This window comes from Schistocerca cancellata, chromosome 1 (genome assembly GCF_023864275.1).
Source record: "Schistocerca cancellata isolate TAMUIC-IGC-003103 chromosome 1, iqSchCanc2.1, whole genome shotgun sequence".
Lineage (NCBI taxonomy): Eukaryota > Metazoa > Arthropoda > Insecta > Orthoptera > Acrididae > Schistocerca > Schistocerca cancellata.
In genome coordinates, this window is record NC_064626.1 from 217,127,630 (window position 1) to 217,146,865 (window position 19,236).

The 19,236-nt window shown below is 42.4% G+C and overlaps 1 protein-coding gene across 1 annotated transcript in view; it reads right to left on the reverse strand.

Annotated features, from left to right (window-relative positions):
* Positions 1-19,236, reverse strand: part of LOC126169258 (maltase 2-like) — a 112,572-nt gene that overhangs the window by 21,275 nt on the left and 72,061 nt on the right. The window contains exons 6-8 of the mRNA XM_049920626.1: positions 17,653-17,851; positions 9,422-9,733; positions 1,594-1,739 (exon numbers count right to left, since the gene is read on the reverse strand). Of these exons, the coding sequence (XP_049776583.1) occupies positions 1,594-1,739; positions 9,422-9,733; positions 17,653-17,851 (657 nt within the window). The remainder of the gene's footprint in view (positions 1-1,593; positions 1,740-9,421; positions 9,734-17,652; positions 17,852-19,236) is intronic.

Genomic DNA, 19,236 nt, shown 5'->3' on the forward strand with positions numbered 1-19,236 from the left:
AGTGTGTCTAAGGCGTTCAGCCTGACCGAGTTGCCTCCAAACACGTCTCCGACGATTGTCTGGTTGAAGGCATATGTGACATTCATCGGTGAAGATAACGTGATGCCAATACTGAGCGGTCCATTCGGCTTGTTGAGCCCATCTGTACCGCGCTGCGTGGTGTTGTGGTTGCAAAGACGGACCTCGCCATGGACGTCGGGAGTGAAGTTGCGCATCATGCAGCCTATTGCGCAAAGTTTGGATCGTAACACGACCTCCTGTGGCTGCACGAAAAGCATTATTCAACATGGTGGCTTTGCTGCCAATTTTCCTCCGAGCCATAATCCGCAGGTAGCTGTCATCCACTGCTGTAGTAGTTGAAAATTAAACCTGCAGAATAGTGTACACCTTTCTGCGCAGTGCTTAAAGGACTCCTGTTGAAATGCATATGGTTTTTTGCCTAGTGTTCAGTGAAAATGCTGCAAGGTTTTCTGAATGAGTCAATATTGTCAAAAACAAAACCCATGATGGAATATTTGTACAGTGGTAACAGAGAGAGTTCATTTCATGGCTGTTCGATCACCTTGAGACAGTGCAATTTTGCTTTTACGGGAGTTCCGTGTCAGAACGTTTTACATTGCGTTTTGTTGCAGTTAAGTGTTAATCTGTTTTCTGCAAGTCACACGCTAATATTCCTGAGTAGCCTTTTAGCTACATGTTTTATATTACATTACATGTCTTTCGCAACACCACTTGTCTCATATGCCACGAGAAAATTTTTGAGCTATCTTTTATCATATTTGGCCGCGCGGAGTGGCCGAGCGGTTTAAGGCGCCATATCACGGACTGCGCGGCCCCTCCCAACGGAGGTTCGAGTCCTGCCTCGGGCATGGGTGTGTGTGTTGTTGTTAGCATAAGTTAGTTTAAGTAGTGTGTAAGACTAGGGACCGATGTTCTCAGCATTTTGATACCTTGGAAATTCACACACGTTTACCATATTTACTGACATACCTCTGACACACAGGATTTAATGCACATAGGTGCAAATATTTGCTGGTGACTGAGTTATTACATCAGTACTTACGTCATTAGCAGACTGATAAGTATAGCTATTGTAAGTAATATGTTTTTAGGTTGGTTAGTACCACCAAATATGCGTGGCAAGAGCAAACCCTTAATACTTATTCACCTCTGGGTAGCAGATCAGATACTCAAATATGGACGTGCGGACGCAAAGCAGTTAGGCTATACTGACAGGCATACCCCTCTTAGTGGTGCAGTTACGACCATGTAGAAAACACCAGGTCATAAAGTTTTTGATGTCTTTGTGGGAAGAACAACGAACACGCTGATGTTTGTACATGTTAACGTACCACATATAAAAATATCTGCACCTTACCCGTTATAACCAGTGCATCAAGATACGCAGTGGGCCTAGACGCTTAAGAACGGCTACACAACTGAGTCTGTATGGTAGAGGAGAATCGAAAATAAATGGATATTTTAATCCAACAAATGACAGCCAGTGCAGCAGACTGTTGAAATTCAGAAAAATTGTTTTGCCTGTTGACGCCACTACAACTAAAGTGTGAGAGGCAGACAGCATTGACTGACCTGGTGAAGGCGAAGACCCACTCTGAGATGATGGCGGTGTCGAGCGCTCCCCGCTGAGCGACGCGCCAGCCTCGGGCGTCCACCAGCTTCCTGTAGACCTTGATGTGGCTCAGGTCCGCCTCCAGCTCAGACTCAACGTTGATGCCCTGCCAACAGGCACACAATCACGTATATTAATGGCTACGTAAGTCAGATCATTCCTTTGCAATTTCTAAAATCGTTATGGGAAGTGGTAACCAAACGACTATTCAAATTAGTTTGTAGAATCTACGAGTGTGGAGATATACCATCAGACTGTCCCCAAAATACCATTCACACACTCCCGAAGATATGAAGGGCAGATAAGTGCCACGACTGTTCCACAATCAGCTTAACATCTCGTACTTCTAAGTTGGTAACATGAACGATTGATAGGAAAGAAAATTGAGAAACTCTTCGACGATGATAAGTTTGGATTAAGCAATGCGCTATAAATCATCAATAGGCTTCAAACCAATAAATAAATGTGCCTCTACTCTCCAAACGGTGTCTAGTTTAAAATGGAGAGTGGGTAAAAGAAAAGAGCCAACAAAATATTTGTACTATTGACGCGGAACTGACCCTTGTCAAGAAACAGGAGAACTGCCCATTACAGAAAATACTGGAAACCGCGATGCATCAATCGGTGGTGTCATGTGTCTGCGCGTGCACATCATCCGCATTCTCTGTCAGTACTTCGTTGTGTCCTGCACGATATCACCATTTTACAAAAAGCCGCGTGAGAAAATTCGATTTTTCAGGTGATCATATCTCAGGTTCTATTCATCACAGAGAGAGCGGTTTAAGTGTTTTGGATATCACTTGGCCTAGCGACTATTTGTCTACCTATCGGAAGAACGAACATACTGTAGCTATCCTATAATACTTTATGAAAATTTAAACATTACACATTTACTACAGCCCAGGCAAAATTAGCAAATTGGGTGATCTTCCTAATTAGGTGTGCTCTAGGACGAACCTATGGAGGCTTATGAAAGCACCAATTGTTCATGGGCGATTCCTGAGGAAACCACGAAAAAAACGTTATTTTTGGGTACCACAAGTAGCAATTGTGGAGATAGATACTTCTATAATTCCTGTTTATGGAAAATCATCGAAATTTTTATCACACATTGTTAGGTTTGTAATATTGAGAATCTTGAAGTCTTTTTTTAAATCATTATCCATTGCCTAGATCCAGATGCACATAATATCCGGTTTTAACTGACATAGTGAACACATAGAGAGGGTTCTGGGGTCAGCACATGAGTTAAAAGGTCATCTAACTGTTTTAATCCAGAATAATCTGCCAGGAAGTTTCATATGTTTTAATCGTCATTTTTCACCGACAAAACTCTATGACGCGCTGTCTCTTTATAATTAACATTCCACGCCTATACAGGCTGAATGGACCTGGAAATTATTCGACGGTGCGACGTGATGGCGGAAGTACCTTACAAAAAATTGTTGTTTTATAAGAAATTCTTTCTACTTGTACATCAAATACTGCATTTTTTGTTGTACTGTGGGTGCAGCCTAAAATGCTGAGCGTTTTTATGTGAAGTAATGTAAAGCGATTTGCGGTGGACGGAAGACCATTTTGTGTTAAACTTATATTAAGCACATTTGTTTTTTGTTTACATGTGTCAAAATATGTAAATGTCTCGAAGTGTATACCGTTAAAACTTTACTGACCTTAAGAATTCGTTTTACATAAGCAACACGCTCTGCTGTAAGAGAGAAAAGAAGTGAACCAGCTGAAAATGCTCCGGTCAGAGCACAAAAAAGGGCGTACATGTTCCTCCTTAAAAAGACTCTGATAGAAAAGCGGTGAACCAGTTGCATCAGTTTTCATTCCATCTTCCTAACCAAAAATTTTGACAAGCGAATATATTCGCCTTTTTTTCTGTTGAAAGAGAGTATCATGGAGACAGTGTCAGTGGAAGAGAGAGGAGACAGTGCCAGTGGAATGGAACACGAGAAGAGACATTGATGGTGAGAGGCAGAAAGTGGCAGTGAAGAAGAAAGAGGGATGGACGAAGACAATGGCAATGGGAGCCAAAAAGAGAGGAGGTTGTGATGGTCAGTGAGAGGCAGTGAAAGAGGAACGGAGGTGGATAGAGAAAGAAACAGTGTGAGCAAAAGAGAAAGGAGACAGTGGAAATGAAAAAGAGAGACTATTGGAACCTCTACAGAGGCTTAGGAGTGGCAAAGGTGTCTGGACCCCCAAAACTGGCCGGTGTCCTGCATCCATTACACTCAAGTGCTATAGTTTCCCGTTGTAAGAATGAAGCCGCCAAGTAAACCATCTTCAAGGACACATATGGAGAGGAGATATCGGTAGCTGAAGAGAAAGACAGCAGATTATAAGCAAAAAAAGAAAGTGAAAGTGGCAACGGAAGAGAAAAAGAATAGGACAGCGACAATGGCAGTGGGACAAGGAGATAGTGAAACTGGCAGAGTACGAGACAGTGGTACACAAAAGCGAGAGAAAGAGATGAAGGCAGTGACTGTGGGAGAAATGGAAAGTAGAAATTGCCAGTGGGATTGAAGGAGACAGTGGAAAAGAGACATATATAGACAGTGGCAGTGAGAGGCAGATGCTGAATATGAATGCTTCAGTACAAAGACAGGCTAGGAAAAAGGATTTGGAATGTTTTATGTTAAAAGGCCGAGAACATGCTCGCATACCAAAATTTTTGGTGCGGAAGGCGGAATGAGGGTTGAGACAGCTGGTTCCCCACTTCCCTGTCAGAATCTTTTAAGGAGGAGCATATTTACCTTTTTTGTGCTCCAACATGAACATTTTGCCGCTGGTTACGTTTGAGTGAGTGAGAGCAGAAGATGTGTTTAGTGGACCAATTGAATGCAATGTAAAATGGTGCTCACGATAAAACAGAGCGTGTTTATTATCGTCTGTATGCGGAACAGAATTCGTGGAAAACTTGCTGGGACTGTATTCACGGAGTTTAAGACTGGAAGATTTTGGCAAAACATCAAGCGAAGTCAGCCATGTGAATCTTAATTATAAAATGCTACGAAACGGACCGAATAGCTAATAAAAACCGTAACTATCCAAAAGGAGTCGGAACACTAGAAAACGTTCCTGAAGTGAAGGAAAGCCTGGAACAAAGTCCGACCAAATTTTAACGCCGTTTCTCTGTACAAGTGAGGATTAAAAGATCGTCGTGTCGAAACATTTTCAGAAAGTATTTGCATCTTAATCGGTACAAATTTGCTGTTATGCATAAATTCATGCGTCCAGACTAACCTCCGCGAATTGAGTTCTGCCAGTTCATTTTGAGGAAAGTAGAATCAGGAGTTTTCGGTTTCTCAGTTTTTCATTGCTTCAAATGAGGCACTGTTCAAACTGTCAGAGTACGTGAACTTACAACCATTTGCCAGTATGCAGCGCAAAATCCCCATCAGCATTCTGGAGAGTCGCTGAATAATCTCAAGACTACTTTTTGGTGCTCACCGTTTGGTGTTCCCACCGTAACTCGATTCTTTCACCAAACTGTTAATTTCAATCGGGAAGTCTAGAAATTGTTTAAATATTGTGTGGATAAAATCAGAGAAGACGAACGGATGTACGGATATTTTGAGTAATGTGGAGCAGCAGCACACACCGCTTGATAATCTTGACATCTATCAGATGTTCAGCGAGGAGAGGACAATTAGCAGATGCTGTGCAATCTCCTGGCCACCTTACCCCTTGCTCGCCTAATATCTCTCCTTGTGATTTTCACTTGTACGACAAACTGAAGGGTCAAGTGTATTCAAAAAATGTTCACACGCTGGGAGAGCTACAGTAAAACACTGAAAATGAGATAGCTGTTATCCCACAGGAGTAGTTGTCTCTCAGTTTGATAAATCGAGATGAGCACTGCATTGCATCAACTGCAGCCATTTCCAACATCTTCTGGGACTTTCGTTAACAGGGATCAATCCCATGCCAGTCTTATTCCAAATATTTTCCGAGACAGTTTTATTTTGTACATGTGTTCTGAGACATCGAGGGATCACCAATTTAGTATTGGAGGGCAGCGTGGAGGGTAAAAGTCGTAGAGGGAGACCAAGAGATGAATACACTAAGCAGATTCAGAAGGATGTAGGCTGCAGTAGGTACTGGGAGATGAAGAAGCTTGCACAGGATAGAGTAGCATGGAGAGCTGCATCAAACCAGTCTCAGGACTGAAGACCACAACAACAACAACCCTGTACATATTGTTATTGTTGTTGTTGCTGCTACTGTTGTTGATGTTGTTGTGGTCCTCAGTCCTAAGACTGGTTTGACGCAGCTCTCCACGCTACTGCATCCTGTGCAAGCCTCTTCATCTCCGAATAACTACTGCATCCTACATTCTTTTGAACCTACTTGCGGTATTCTTGATCTCCCCCTACAATTTTTACCTCACATACTTCCCTCAAATGCTAAACTGGTGATTCCTTGATGTCTCAGAATGAATCCTACCAACCGATCTCTTCTTTTCGTCAAGTTATGCCAGAAATTTCTCTTTTCCTCAATTCGATCACCTCATTGGTTACATGACCTACCCATGTAATCCTCAGAATTCTCCTGTAGTACAATATTTCAAAAGCTTCTCTTCTTGTCTGAACTGTTTATCCTCTACGTTTTACTTACATAAAAGGCCACAAAGATCTTCAGAAGAAACTTTCTAACTCTTAAACCTATATCCGGTATTAACAAATATCTCTTCTGCTGAAATGGATTCCTTGCCGTTGCTAGTCTACATTTTATATCCTGTCTACTTCAGCCATCACCAGTTATTTTGCTGCCCAAATAGCTAAACTTACCGCAACTCTCACTGTCACTAGTGTATTTCCCTCAACAACGCCGGATTTAATTCGACTACATTCCATTGCGATTGTTTTGCTTTTGTTAATGTCCATGTTACATCCTCCTTTCAAGACATTGTTCATCCCATGAAACTGCTCTTCCAAGTCCTTTGTTGTCTCTGACAGAATTGTAATATCACTGCAAAAACCAAAGTTTTTATTTATTCCAGCTGAACTTAAACCCCCTCTCCAAATTTTTCTCTGGTTTCCTTCATTGCTTGCTCATTTCACAGATTGAAAAACATCGAGGATAGACTGCAACCCCATCTCACTCCCCTCGCAACTACTACTCCCCTTTAATGTCCCCTGACTCTTATAACTGCCGTCTGGTTTCTGTACAAGTTGTATATAACTTTTCGCTCCGTGTACTTTACTCCTGCTACCTCCATGCTACCTGTATATAGAGATGTTTTTAAAAAAGTACAGTATTCCATATTTTGCCACATGTGGTATGGACCAAAAAAATAAAACGGTCCTAAAATGCAAACCTTAAGAGCTATGAACTCATGTTCATCTTCACTACTGCGAAACACATATCTTCCACGGTAAGCCCTTTGCTATTACGGACGACGTACAGAACGCTGTGAACAAACGAGTAGAACAATCAGAACACATTATTCTGTTACTGTGAAACAGCAGAGCTTCTAATGTAATCTGCTAACTGTTACATATGACCTGCACTTGCGATTCTTCGCTGAAAGAGTTGCCCAATTTGTAGTTCATTCATAGTAAGGAACCTTTTCTCCGCCTTCTCATGAAATCACAAACTATAAGTTTAACTTCAGGTTGGTCACAGATGCGCTAGTGCCCACTGATGACGCATCCCCATATTTGTTAGTCCATCACTAAGGGAGCTCACAAATACCCACGATTTCAAGTGTCCCCACACCCAAACATCCAAGTGAGTAACATCGATGCGACGAGCTGACCAACGTACTGGTCCTCCCCCACCAATTTACTACCCATTAGATGTGTGTACGGAGTTCTCGGGAATTTCGGAGATTATTCACTGTCCAGCCATCCATATTTAGGTTTTCTGTTTCTTAAATCTGTTAACCCAGATGCCAGGATGGTTCATCATAAATTTTCAAAACGGGTCATCGAACAGACGCACAAAACTATAGGCCTGTATCTCTGACATCGGGCTGTCGTAGAATTTATGTTATTTCTGGAGAACGAATATGTTCTCTGTAGGAATCAACTGGGTTGCGAAAACAACGATCGTGTGAAACTCAGATCGCTCCGTTCATCCACCATAAAGCAGTAGATATCAGCGCCCATATTGATGCTGTGTTCCTTGGCTTCCGAAAGGCTTTCGATACTATTGAGCATTGCCGACTAATGAACAAAATACAAATGTACGAAATATCAGATCAACTCTGTGATTGGACTGAAGAGTTTCCAGCTAACAAAACACAGCATCTCATTGTCAACAGACAGAACTCTCGAGGCTCGAAAGTAACTCCGGGAGTACTCCTTGGTAGTTTTATAGGACCACTACTTTTCTCAGTATATACAAGGTGGTCCATTGATCGTGATCGGGCCAAATATCTCAGGAAATAAGCGTCAAACGAAAAAACTACAGAGAAAGAAACTTGTCTAGCTTGAAGGGGGAAACCAGATGGTGCCATGGTTGGCCCGATAGATGGCGCTGCCATAGGTCAAACGGATATCAACTGCGTTTTTTTTTAAATAGGAACCCCCATTTTTATTACATATTCGTGTAGTACGTAAAGAAATATGAATGTTTTAGTTGGACCACTTTTTTCGCTTTGTGATAGATGGCGCTGTAATAGTCACAAACATATGGCTCACAATTGAAAGAAAATCAGCTCTCGGTCACTATTTTTGGTTTCGACACTGCTAGGAGTGTCTTCCACAGAATTTAAAAGAAAGAATGATCTATATTCTATAACATGCTCACAGAATTATGACTAAAAACGTATGATAGAGAATAAGTACGGAATCGTCGTGAAAGACTGGCAGTACTTACATGTCATTTATAAAATAATAAATATGCCAAAAGGGCATTAGTCACAAAGGTATTTAAGATAAAGAAAACTGTGATGGCGAGCCACTAAGAGCTGCTCGTTACTTGGGTGGTGCAAGGATCACTTACAATCAGCACCCAAAGATTTTTCAGGAACTGCTTTCCCACTCTAGTCATTATATGGGAACCCGTGAACTGTAACCTCATTGATTCTCTTCCTCATGTGCTCACTTCCATTTCGCTTGCGTTTGGGAAACATTTCGAAAGATAGCATTCAATGAAAACCACTCCGCATTGCGAACCGTGTATAAATGACCTAGTGGATAACGACGTAAGTTGCATCAGACATGATGCTGTTATACACAGAGAAGTCGCAACACAAGAGAATTATAACGAAATGCAAGGAGACCTGCAGATTATCGACGGTTGGTGTGGGGAGTGACAACTGATCCTCAACACTAGCAGATGTGACGTTTTGCAGATAAATAGGCATCCTCTCACATACTAACCCACTAACATAGCTGTTGCAGCATTTCGCTCAGTGACTGAAGGCTTGAGAAGTGAATTATGTATGCTGCTGGGTATTTGGAGGAGTAACGAACTGTAGTAACATGAGGTAGTTTTAAAAATGGTTCAAATGGCTCTGAGCACTATGGGACTTAACTTCTGAGGTCATCAGTCCCCTAGAACTTAGAACTACTTAAACCTAACTAACATAAAGACATCACACACATCCATGCCCGAGGCAGGATTCAAACCTGCGACCGTAGCGGTCGCACTGTTCCAGACTGTAACGCCTAGAACCGCCCGGCCACCCCGGCTGGCCAGGTAGTTTTGAAATGTTTCCTTATGCGGCTATTGTCGTCAGTTGTGCAGATACAGATATTCTAACTTGGACACTTGTTGCTCAGCAAGTGGTAAAATGGCTGTGAATGCGAGTTGGGGATGCAGAGCACTGACCTGCAGGTAGTTCTCGTTGACGGGCAGCCAGGGCTTGACGCCCTCGTCGGTGAAGCCTGCGTTGGCGCTGGTGTTCCACTGGAAGGGCGTGCGCTCCGGGTCCCTGGTGACCGACTCGTAGAGGTCGGGCCCCGCGTTGAGCGCCCAGGGGTCGACCGTGTCCTCCCACGAGACGTGCGTGTTCTCCATGCCGATCTCCTCCCCCATGAAGGTGATGGCCGTGCCCGGCAGCAGCAGCGAGATCATGTTGAACAGGTCCTTGCGCGCCACGCCCAGGCGGGTGCCAACGCGGGGCTGGTCGTGGTTGCCCAGCTGTGGACCACACGGTTCTGCTCACCCAACGTCGTTGCTTTCTCTCACTGTACTTACTCTTTAGTGCGGTGCAGGCTGTTAGAAACATATTAATGACCTTATAAAGTGTGATCCAGCTGCCCCTACCACTGAGTTTTATGCAATCTGCTTAGCCTTCAAATACCACATACCAGATTTTCGCCTTCTCTCGCTCGCCAGGAGCAAACTATTAATCCCATAGCAAAAGTGAATACAGCCAGTTTGTAGGAAATTTAATGCAATTAAATTTTGTGCTGGAACACATTTTCGTTAAGGCGAAATATTATTCAAGAAAAATGTACAAAAGTGACATTCAAACTCGAAAACCGTTGGCTCCAGTGAATACATACCCAAGTACATATTTTAATGACATTACACTTCCTACAAAAATGTCCCACTCATGTTTTCTGTAGGACTAATACACTACTGCTCATTAAAATTGCTACACCACGAAGATGACGTGCTACAGACGCGAAATTTAACCGAAAGGAAAAACATACTGTGATATGCAAATGTTTAGCTTTTCAGAGCATTCACACAAGTTTGGCGCAGCATTCACACCTACAACGTGCTGACATGAGGAAAGTTTCCAACCGATTTCTCATACACAAACAGCAGTTGACCGGCGTTGCCTGGTGAAACGTTGTTTTGATGCCACGTGTAAGGAGCAGAAATGCGTAACATCACGTTTCCGACTTTGATAAAGGTCGGATTGTAGGCTATCACCATTGCGGTTTGTCGTATCGCGACAATGACTGTTAGCACAATATGGAATCGGTAGGTTCAGGAGGGTAATACGGAACGCCGTGCTGGATCCCAACGGCCTCGTATCACTAGCAGTCGAGATGAGAGGCATCTTATCCGCATGGCTGTAACGGATCGTGCAGCCACGTCTCGATCCCTGAGTCAACAGATGGGGACGTTTGCAAGACAACAACCATCTGCACGAACAGTTCGACGACGTTTGCAGCAGAATTGATATTGGTGCAACACTTACCTATTACTCTGGTTGTGATACTGGCGTCATATTCTACAGTGTTCATCACCTTTCAAGTGGTTGTACCTCCCTTTGCACGTACTTCCGGCTAAATTTCTACACGACCTTACTGCTTCTTATCCTCTCATGGATAGTTCCTTACAGTTTATCACTATTTAACAAAACCACTCTCTATATATATCTATGAGACCATGGCTCCGGTTACCCTTGACGCTGCATCACAGACAGGAGCGCCTGCGGTGGTGTACTCAACGACGAACCTGGGTGCACGAATGGGAAAACGTCTTTTTTTCGGATGAATCCAGGTTCTGTTTACAGCATCGTGATAGTCGCATCCGTGTTTGGCGACATCGCGGTGAACGCACATTGGAAGCGTGCATTCGTCATCGCCATACTGGCGTATCACCCGGCGTGATGGTATGGGGTGGCACTGGTTACACGTCTCGGTCACCTCTTGTTCGCATTTACGGTGCTTTGAACAGTGGACGTTATATTTCAGATGTGTTACGACCCGTGGCTCTACCCTTCATTCGATCCCTGCGAAACCCTACATTTCAGCAGGATAATGCACGACCGCATGTTGCAGGTCCTGTACGGGCCTTTCTGGATACAGAAAATGTTCGACTGCTGCCCTGGCCAGCACATTCTCCAGATCTCTCACCCTGAAAACGTCTGGTCAATGGTGGCCGAGCAACCGGCTCGTCACAATACGCCAGTCACTACTCTTGATGAACTGTGGTATCGTGTTGAAGCTGCATGGGAAGCTGTACCTGTACACGTCATCCAAGCTCTGTTTGACTCAATGCCCAGGCGTATCAAGACCGTTATTACGGCCAGAGGTTGTTGTTCTGGGTACTGATTTGTCAGGATCTATGCACCCAAATTGCGTGAATATGTAATCACATGTCAGTTCTAGTATAATATATTAGTCCAATGAATACCCGTTTATCATCTGCATTTCTTCTTGATGTAGCAATTTTAATGGCTTCTAGTGTAGTTTTGGTTAGTGAGCGAGAGAATGTAAGAACGCTGTGTGTGGTTTAAAAGGTGTTGCTGGTTGCATAAAACCCAGAGACAGGTGCAGCCGAATCATTCTGAGTATACTGTTTCTTCTCCGTATATACTGGGTGATTTTGCTAAATGAGGGCAAACTGTAGGAAATTATCCATGAGACATAAGGAGCGAAAAAGCTCATTTGGACATATTGCCGGAAACATTTTCCAAGGGAGGTCCACCCACTTGAAGGTAGAGATAAAACATTTTTGACAGTGTGGGTTTAAATGATGAAAAGCACACATGACAACACACAGACAAGTGGGAATGTTCCATCTGTACTAGAGCTTTAGCTTTCCGTTCATGAGGGTCGTGAGCTGGAGCACCATAATGCAGTAGCCACATTACGCTTTGTACCATCAGTGGCACATCTTCCAGCAGGAAAGTAGGGCCACCTGCAGGAAGTGCAGACATGCCTCACCTGTGAGACGTTGTCAGAGGATGACTGGTTCCACCTGGCCGTCAGCCAATAATCCTCGGCCACGCATTGAGGCTTCACCATTACTGATGGTTAACTGCCAACATGTCATGGGGATTATCCGTAACGCACAGGTGGGTGTTGTGAATGTTCAAGGTAGTGCCCCTCGTAATGGTAGCCTCGTCTATGTATAGGGTTGATGACAGAAATCCCAGCACCGTAGTCACCTGTGCTACGAACCAGTGATCAAAGCGTCTCTGCAGAGGCAACAAGGCCTGCATGCATTATAACCTATACAGATAGACACAGTTGTCGTGGAAAATCTTCCATACGGTCGTCTGGTTTACTTGATATTGGCGCAACACTTACCTACTACTCTGGTTGTGATACTGGCGTCATATTCTACAGTGTTCATCACCTTTCAAGTGGGTGTAACTCCCTTTGCACGTACTTCCGGCTAAATTTCTACACGACCTTACTGCTTCTTATCCTCTCAGGGATAGTTCCTTACAGTTTGTCACCATTTAACAAAACCACTCTGTATATATATCTATGAAAACAGAGCGTCACATTACTACTCTTCATTATGAGATTACTACATGGATGTCATTACGAAATAATTTCGTTAAAGTCATGAAGCTCCTTAACTTTTACGAGGCTTCTTTAAGCGCTATATTCATACTACACTAACGCGAGTGAACTTTAAGATAATTTTATTATTAGATTAAAACATATAAGTTAATCTACTGTTCAACAAAGTACCACAAAATTTAAGGAATTTATCATAACGAACAACCGACATTTTAATTTTATTCCCATAATATTCTGCTTCCTAATTTTCCGACCATCGCTGAACAACTGTTTTGGTATCGCTGTCTTTTTCCTGTGTTGACAACCTAAATATTTTTTCCCCTCTTGTTCGCTTTTTTTCAGACCCAGGAACCAAGTGGTAAACACTAGGCACTAGATCAGACCTATACAGAGAGTATTGATCCTATTTCTAGTTTTAAGAAATGATGAGGTCTTGTGTTCGTTGAGCCCTTTGTGGACAGGTGTAATCATGAAACAAAAATAACCCCTATATTAAGTTGTCACACCTTATGTTTTGGATTACTCGAAGTAGATCTGACAATGTCTCAGACACTGCCTGGGGCAAAAAATCCAAAACCAGTGCCATCTGGCTATCCCAAGATACAGTGCACACGATTTTTCAAGTTGACATTGTTTGCCTGAACTTCTTTTTCATTTGTGGTATAAAATACCTCCATTCCATGGCTTCTTACTTCGGTTCTTGTGTATCATGAGTCACCCATTTTTCTTCTGCTGCGACAATGCTGCTTCGAAGTTCGTCACCTTCATTACTGTTACAACACTGGCTGCACGACTGGTTTTGTGTACCTCAGACAGCATTTTAGTACGTAGGGCGAGCACAGCTTCATGTAGTTAATGCCTTCTCTAAAAATTTCACAAAGAATTTTTCTTGAAGCTTATGGGAACACTTTAATGTTTGTATGAACTTCCTGCACCAGTCTTCAGTGACGGCAGATGTTGGCGCACTTCGCAGTTTATCATGAACATTAGTACGGCTGTCTGTAAATGCACTAACTCACTTTGTTACCATTAAATCTCTCATGGTACTTTATTCGTAGACTTTGGTTACCTGCCAACGAATTTCGACTCCTTCCATGTCCTTCGCACACATAAAACGAATCACTGCGTGTATTTCACATTCGGTGGAATTTCGAATCTTCTGGGATATTTTAAACTCGAACGAATGCACCCATCATGGCGAATGTCGCTAGAGAATAGATGTACATGCTCAGAGCGCATACGCTAATAATCAACTGCAGCGCTCCAGTGACCACATTTTAAAAAGACAATCACTTAAAAAAATAGTGCCTTGTATTTTCCAGCCATGAAAACTGCTGATAATAGGTATAAACCGAAACATACTTATTAGGAAAAAAGGAAGTTTACGGTGGACCTATTTTCCATCCATTAAAGCTATTGAAAATAGGTGTCAGTCCGAAATGTATTCGTTACGAAAAACAAACGTGTACAGTAGAGCTGAAGTTGTTGAAGAGAAAATTCATGTTGGCTGCTGTTGCTTAAACCATAGAAAATAATTATTCGTAAATAACTGAAAGTCTATGTTAGTCCGTATGTTGCTGAAGACACATTGCAACGTAAATAACAACACCGATATACCTTTAGGTGAGTTTATATTTGTAACAAAATGTTGTTGATGTGGTCTTCAGTCCGAACACTGCTGTGATGCAGCTCTCTATACTACTCTATCCTGCGCAAGCCTCTTCATCTCCTACATCCATTTGAACCTGCTTACTGTCTTCAATCAACCTTTGGACTCCCTCTACAGTTTCACCACCAGCACCTTCTTCCATCGCTATATTGGCAGTGACTCAGGATTTGCCCTACCAATCTATCCCTTCTTTTAATAAGTTGTGCCATAAATGTTTCCCCATTTCAATTCGGTACCACTTTCTTTGTTATTCCACCTACCTAACTAATTTTCAGCTTTCTTGTATAACACTATATTTCAAAAGCTTCTATACTTTTCTTTTCTGAACTGCTTATCATCCACGTTTCACTTGCATACAAGGCTTCTTTCTACATAAAGACCTCCACAAAAGACTTCCTAACACTTAAATTAATGATATTAGATGTTAATAACTTACTCTTTTCCAAAAATCCTTTTCATGCTAATACCAGTCTGCATTTTACATCCTCACTATTTCGACTTTCATCAGTTCTTCTACTGCCCAAATAGCAAAACTTATAAATTTCGTTTGGTGTCTCATTTCATAATTTAATTCCCTCAGCATCACCTAATTTAATCCAAGTACACTCCATTGCCCTTGTTCCACATGACACTCTCCATTCCATTAAACTGCTCTTCCAAGTCTTCTACTGTCACTGACAGAATTACAATGTCATCGGCAAATCTCAGAGTTTTTATTTTGTCTCTCGATGAATATTAATTCCCTTTCCCAATTCTTGCTTAGTTTCCTTCACAACTCGCTCAGTGTGCAGACTGATCTGGGGCACGCTAAAACCGTGCCTCATTCCTTTCCCAACTGCGGCTACCCTTTCATGTCGTTCGACTTTTGTTGGAGACTTCGCGCAAAGTAAATAATTGCACTAAACTGCCTTAAGATGAAATTATATTGGTAACAGACTGTTGTTGTTTTTGTGGTCTTCAGTCCTGAGCCTGGTTTGATGCAGCTCTCCATGCTACTCCATCCTGTGCAAGCTTCTTCATCTCCCAGTACCTACTGCAGCCTACATCCTTCTGAATCTGCTTAGTGTATTCATCTCTTGGTCTCCCTCTACGATTTTTACCCTCCACGCTGCCCTCCAATACTAAATTGGTGATCCCTCGATGTCTCAGAACATGTCCTACCAACCGATCCCTTCTTCTAGTCAAATTGTGCCACAAGCTCCTCTTCTCTCCAATTCTATTCAATAACTCCTCATTAGTTATGTGATCTATCCATCTAATCTTCAGCATTCTTCTGTAGCACCACATTTCGAAAGCTTCTATTCTCTTCTTGTCTAAACTATTTATCGTCCACGTTTCACTTCCATACATGGCTACACCCCATACAAATACTTTCAGAAACGACTTCCTGACATTTAAATCTATACTCGATGTTAACAATTTTTTCTTCTTCAGAAACGCTTTCCTTGCCATTGCCGGTCTACATTTTACATCCTCTCTACTTCGACCATCATCAGTTATTTTGCTCCCCAAATAGCAAAACTCCTTTACTACTTTAACCGTCTCATTTCCTAATCTAATTCCCTCAGCATCACCCGACTTAATTCGACTACATTCCATTACCCTTGTTTTGCTTTTGTTGATGTTCATCTTATACCCTCCTTTCAAGACACTGTCCATTCCGTTCAACGGCTCTTACAAGTCTTTTGCTGTCTCTGACAGAATTACAATGTCATCGGCGAACCTCAAAGTTTTTATTTCTTCTCCATGGATTTTAATACCTACTCCAAACTTTTCTTTCGTTTCCTTTATTGCTTGCTCAATATACAGATTGAATAACATCGGGGATAGGCTACAACCCTGTCTCACTCCTTTCCCAACCACTGCTTCCCTTTCATACCCCTCGACTCTTATAACTGCCATCTGCTTTCTGTACAAATTGTAAATAGCCTTTCGCTCCCTGTATTTCACCCCTGCCACCTTCAGAATTTGAAAGAGAGTATTCCAATCAACATTGTCAAAAGCTTTTTCTAAGTCTACAAATGCTAGAAACGTAGGTTTGCCTTTTTGCCTTTCCTTAATCTTTCTTCTGAGATAAGTCGTAGGGTCAGTATTGCCTCACGTGTTCCAACATTTCTACAGAATCCAAACTGATCTTCCCCGAGATCGGCTTCCATCAGTTTTTCCATTCGTCTGTAAAGAATTCGCGTTAGTATTTTGCAGCTGTGACTTATTAAACTGATAGTTCGGTAATTTTCACATCTGTCAACACCTGCTTTCCATGGGATTGGAATTATTATATTCTTCTTGAAGTCTGAGTGTATTTCGCCTGTCTCATACATCTTGCTCACCAGATGGTAGAGTTTTGTCAGGACTGGCTCTCCCAAGGCTGTCAGTAGTTCTAATGGAATGTTGTCTACTCCGGGGGCCTTGTTTCGACTTAGGTCTTTCAGTGCTCTGTCAAACTCTTCACGCAGTATCATATCTTCCATTTCATCTTCATCTACATCCTCTTCCATTTCCATAATATTGTCCTTAAGTACATCGCCCTTGTATAGACCCTCTATATACTCCTTCCACCCTTCTGCTTTCCCTTCTTTGCTTAGAACTGGGTTTCCATCAAAGCTCTTGATATTCATGCAAATGGTTCTCTTTTCTCCAAAGGTCTCTTTAATTTTCCTGTAGGCAGTATGTATCTTACCCCTAGTGAGATAAGCCTCTACATCCTTACATTTGTCCGCTAGCCATTCCTGCTTAACCATTTTGCACTTCCTGTCGATATCATTTTTGAGACGTTCATATTCCTTTTTGCCTGCTTCATTTACTGCAGTTTTATATTTTCTCCTTTCATCAATTAAATTCAGTATTTTTTCTGTTACCCAAGGGTTTCTACTAGCCCTCGTCTTTGTACCTAATTGTTCCTCTGCTGCCTTCACTATTTCTTTCCCCCATTCCTGTCAATTGTTCCCTTATGCTCTCTCTGAAACTCTGTACAACCTCTGGTTCTTTCAGTTTATCCAGGTCCCATTCCCACCTTTTTGCAGTTTCTACAGTTTTAACCTGCAGTTCATAACCAATAGATTGTGGTCAGAGTCCACATCTGACCGACTAGAATACATAAAACAAAAATTGTACTACTTACTTTGATCTGACACACTAATGTTCATTTATAGGAAAAAAGAGAGATGGCTTACCACCCAGTTGGGCCAGTTGCCCTCGGGCATGTTGTCCATCCACAGGTGGACTGCCCTGTTGACGTCGGAGGCGTTGCTCTGGGCGTTGAGCTGGCTGATGAAGTAGAAGTTGAAGGGGAACTGCGCTCCCGGCTCTTCTGGCGTGCCGTAGTACGGCATCACGATCTCCGGGTCGTCGTACACCTCCAGCATCATCGCCCTGGAACACAGGACCACCAGTTACATAACGCTACATCCTACCCCTCTGAGACAGTAGCACAGCACGACCACCAGTTACATAATGCTGCATCCTACCCCTCTGGGACTGTAGCACAGACTCTGGGCACTATTTTTTAGCACACAAGAAACATTGTTTTGAAAGTATGGAACTGTGAAGCACCTACTTCTTCGTTTTTGGAAGTATGGGACTGTGAAGAACCTACTTCTTCTTTTTAATTGACTTGACTGAATTACTGGTAAAACAGTGTGATTATTACCCAGGAAAACAACCCTTTTTCTTGTGTTCCACGCACTTTTTATTTTATACTACCCAGGTTTTCGGCTGCAATTCCAGTTTTTGTGTTACTGTCTCAACTATGTTATTCACGCCTTCTTGTGCACTGTGAACATTGATCTATATAGAAATCACGGCTTGTGGTGTACTACGTATAAAGAATCTACGAGCGCTGTGAAAGTAAAGATGGTAATTCGTAATACATCCATATCTTGGAATATACAGTAAAAATACTAACCCTTAGCCCCCGACCGACGTTAGGTTAGTGTTGTTTTAATGTCCCGTCGACAACGAGGTCATTACACACGGAGCACAAGCTCGGGTTAGGGAAGGATGGGGAAGGAAATCCCGGCATTTGCCTGAAACGATTTTAGGGAAATCACGGAAAACCTAAATCACGATGGCTGCAGACGGGATTGAACCGTCGTCCTCCCGAATGTGAGTCCAGTGTGCTAACCACTGTGCCACCTCGCTCGGTCCGACCGACGTGGCAGCCCCGGCCGCGTAAATATAGACTCGCATGTCGGGCGTCGCCTGATACGAAATTCAATTCTCCAGAAGTCATATGTCGCGGCTCTCAGCACCGTATTTCTTATATTGAAGTGTTCTGACATCTTTCGGCAAGCGATGAAATACGAAGAAACACATCTGTCAAACGCATACCGTTAATGTTTTGTTTTCACGTTTCTATATATTTCACTCCGAAGGCGGTGTTTGTAACCATATCAACCAAAATTGGCGAATTTAGTTAATAATCGTAAAGCAATATTGGATTTATTGGATGGAAGAGTGAGTGATATGAGCGATTTTAGTGATGACAACAGTAATTATAGTTCACAAAACAGTGACAGTAACGGTGAGAATACAGAAATTGATAAAGATGAACACGTAGAGTCTAATAGTGGTAGTGACCCTTACAACCACCCTGTTTCTGAGAGATGTCGAAAATACGGAAATTAATCGGACTTTGTAAAAACCAATTTCGTTGTTGTAAATGGATTCAAACCCTCTCTTCAGCGTCCTAATGGATTCTGTATGTTATTTTTTATGCATGAACTGATAAATGAGACAACAAAAAACACAAACGAGTG